The 3249-nt window shown below is 44.9% G+C and overlaps 1 protein-coding gene across 1 annotated transcript; it reads right to left on the bottom strand.

Annotated features, from left to right (window-relative positions):
* Positions 1-205: 205 nt before the first annotated feature.
* Positions 206-1499, bottom strand: LOC108781171 (uncharacterized). The gene is made up of 2 exons (XM_018549087.1): positions 1197-1499; positions 206-1164 (listed from the first exon to the last, which is right to left on the bottom strand). The coding sequence occupies exons 1-2, from the start codon at positions 1405-1407 to the stop codon at positions 206-208; spliced, it is 1170 nt and encodes a 389-aa protein (XP_018404589.1). The 5' UTR covers positions 1408-1499.
* Positions 1500-3249: the final 1750 nt, after the last annotated feature.

Here is a 3249-nt window from a genome sequence, read left to right as displayed (position 1 = left end):
CATGGCATAGGACATGAAAAAATGTAGTGTGTGATAACAGTTCCTCTTCTCAGCACTACTACTTCCTTGACGATAAATTTCTTGTCTACGACGAATCCTTGTAGATCCACAAACGTTGATATGATCATGACGAGCATTTATTCGAAACTGCACTCATGTCAGTGTTAATCTCTCTTAAATTGAAGATAATTGCTGACGATGCAATTTACATAATCTTGCGCACTACGGTGGACAGCGGGCAGTATTCGATAACACGATCGTGTATGATGAGGCAATAGGCGGTGGTATTGGCGGGTACATTCTCCTTGCAGTCAAATTCTATTCGCACATCCACGGTAGCGCTCTTGACGGATTCGTTTTGTCGCGAGCAGTCAATGACAGCAAACGGTCCTTTCTCGATAAACGAGAGTACATTGAGCAGCGTTTCGAAGCAGTCGATTCCGTAATATGCCTTACGAAAACGCGCGTACATATCAAACAGGAGAGCGTATTTCTTTTGGTCGAAATCGAGATTCAAATCACCGTACGGATAAAACTCTGAATTCAGATAAAGCTTCACATTACTCAATTTACAATCATCAAACACGCACGCATCTTGAGACATGATATTCTTTCGACCGGTCTGAAGAGCAAAAATAACGTAAAGCGGCTTCTCGAGTTGAGTCGCCGTATTGACAGCCCATGAATGCTTCGTCGTACTCTGTAATAGAGGATACTCGTATAGATCCCATGAGCGAAAACTCATACTGAGATAACGACCGCTTTTCGATGCTCGCAGCATTGATAGTTTATTGATCTCGTTTAGCATAACATGAGGCATCCGCCATTGCACTTTGATCAGTTCAACATCCGGTTCCGTCGCTGAATTTCCCAGTATACAATTATTATCGTTGCGCGCTCGTATCAAAATCAATTCATGGCGAGCGTTAACAATCACGCGTTTGTAATCCTCGCAAAAGCCCAACAGCATGTTGAGCGGTATGCAAAGGTTAAAGTAACCTTCCGTTATGTCGGATCTAGAATTCCACCCAGTGTTTAGCGCAATCAAAGACTTGTCATACGTCAACGATACATAGTTCTTGAGGGTACTGGTAATTCCAACATTTCTGTTGCGATCAATCTCCACACTGTTGAGTTCATACCGAATTTCATCAAACATGAACGCTATGCAATTATTTCCAAGCTTGTTGGCGTCTCTTCGTCCTTCTTCTTCACGGTCAATGTTCCTTCAATGTAGAGAAAACTTTCGCATGGCAACGTGTATAAATCCTGCTGCTGTATAGGTATTCGTATCTCGTCGCTATGTCCAAACGTTGTATTGGCGTATGGATTGTATGTATGAAATTCAAACTTAACGATGCGATCGTCAAAGATCGGCTCACCGACAATGTTCAAGATATCAGCCATTTCGTACGATAAAACCCAACGACTTTAAAAATGCAACGTTGGACGCACTGAGTCTTTTTCTAGATGAAATCTCTCCGTTAAAATCTCTCGTCTGTTTCGGTTGTTCATTCAGCACAAGCATCTCACGTTAGCGCCGTTGTTTCCGTACATGCAATCTAACGGTTATCTCCTCTCCACGAAAATCGAGCAATCGGCCGTCTTGATCCACCACGCGAATCGTCAGATCCGTAATGCTCCGTACGATGATCGGAAGGTAAATGATCTGCGTCGGCCTTTCTGATATCTTATATCCTGGTGGGACAATTGGTGAAAACTCGTGTATCGTGTGCACGAACTTGTCGTTGCTGTACGCACCCGCGGTCACGTTGCACTCGATACGAATAATGTTTACGTTGATGATATTTATGGGCACGTCCGACTCATACCACTGTTGCGGTTCAAGCACGCGATTCGATGAAAATCCCAATAGCGGTCCAATGCTGTAAAGTTTGGCGAAATTTATCGAATATGAGCATTTGATTTCACTCTTCATCGTATTGTTGTTGGCGCGAATTGCCACTGGATACTCGTCATCCACCTTTCGTTTTACACCTAAAACGTAAAATTTTACGCTTCAAATACCGCTCTATATCGCGCAGTTCGTACGATCCTTCGGGAATCACAATTTCCTCATTGTCGAAATAAAACTTGTTGTTTGTCGAATTTACATTCGGTAGAGTGTAGTATGTTTCAAAGTCAGTCAGACCGAGCTCGTAATCATCATCGCTCAAATCTACCGCCGGAAAATAGCTCACGGCTAGAACACTACTTTTGCCCGTCAGCGTAAACGTCAGCGACATGTTTGAACGAATACTGAGTTAAACCGCGCAATGTCAGTCTTTAAATTGTTTATCACTCGTCTGCAGAAACTGTAGACACAACTGTCCGCAATTGCTCTGATTGTAACGTTGATAAGGTATGTGATTGTACTGGATTACACAGTTTGTTAGATATCGCTCGAGTTCCTTCGGCGGCCGGAGGTTACCAAAACTGTCGAAATATATGACACGATTCCTCCTTTTTGCGTACACTACCCAATGCGTACCGGATCCCTCAGCGTTGTCTAGATTCACGATACCGCTCTCGTTTCGACGTACTCCTTCCACCGGTAATGTCGTACGCATAAAGATACCTCTGAAATACGGAATGCGCATACGTTTTGCAAGTTGTAGCAGTTGCACGTTGGTAGTTACACCCGTTGGTATTTTTAACGTCTCATCGACGTTTTTTTTTTCTCTTTACTACTCCTCGTCCACGCTTGTAGGGAGCGAGATAAACACCGTGACCTTCCATGACGCGATTATGACGTTGCATTTCTTCCAGCTGACGCTCCGCTGCTCTGCTATCATTTACAGCCTTGGCGACTCCCGCCGCTCCACCGACCAACGACCCGAGGACGCCCAGCAGCGGAAGAACAGGCAGGATACCGCCGCGTTTCGCTATCGGAAGTATCCTCTTACTCTTTCGCTTCTTTGTTTTCAAGCCCATACCCATCTTCGTTTTAGCCTTCATAGCCGCCCAAACAGCTGTGACGGCGGCTCTCTCTGTGAGAGACAAATCTCTCGCGGTAATACGTTTCCGCGCCATTTCAGCGAGTATATTATCAGCCGCGTGCCGTTCAGTGAGACCGTTGTTGTGCGAATACGCTATATGGTGTTCGCGACACGCCGTATCCAATGGGTAAATACCTCTGTCGCCTCTAGCTAATCGTTTCTCCAAACGCGTCCCCGGTCCACAAAACTGGTAACCGGGAATGTGCAGTTCGAAAGGAAGCGCGTTTATCGCTTTATTTAACAAACCTCT

The sequence above is a fragment of the Cyphomyrmex costatus genome, unplaced genomic scaffold (assembly GCF_001594065.2).
Source record: "Cyphomyrmex costatus isolate MS0001 unplaced genomic scaffold, Ccosl1.0 scaffold771, whole genome shotgun sequence".
NCBI classification, from domain to species: domain Eukaryota; kingdom Metazoa; phylum Arthropoda; class Insecta; order Hymenoptera; family Formicidae; genus Cyphomyrmex; species Cyphomyrmex costatus.
This window is presented reverse-complemented; position numbering and strand designations above follow the sequence as displayed.

Coding starts and splice junctions, on each gene's coding strand:
- LOC108781171 (XM_018549087.1), bottom strand. CDS start 1,407: ATGGCTGATATCTTGAACATTGTCGGTGAGCCGATCTTTGACGATCGC. Junction 1,165..1,196: donor CGTGAAGAAGAAGGACGAAG/AGACGCCAACAA, acceptor ATAATTGCATAG/CGTTCATGTTTGATGAAATT.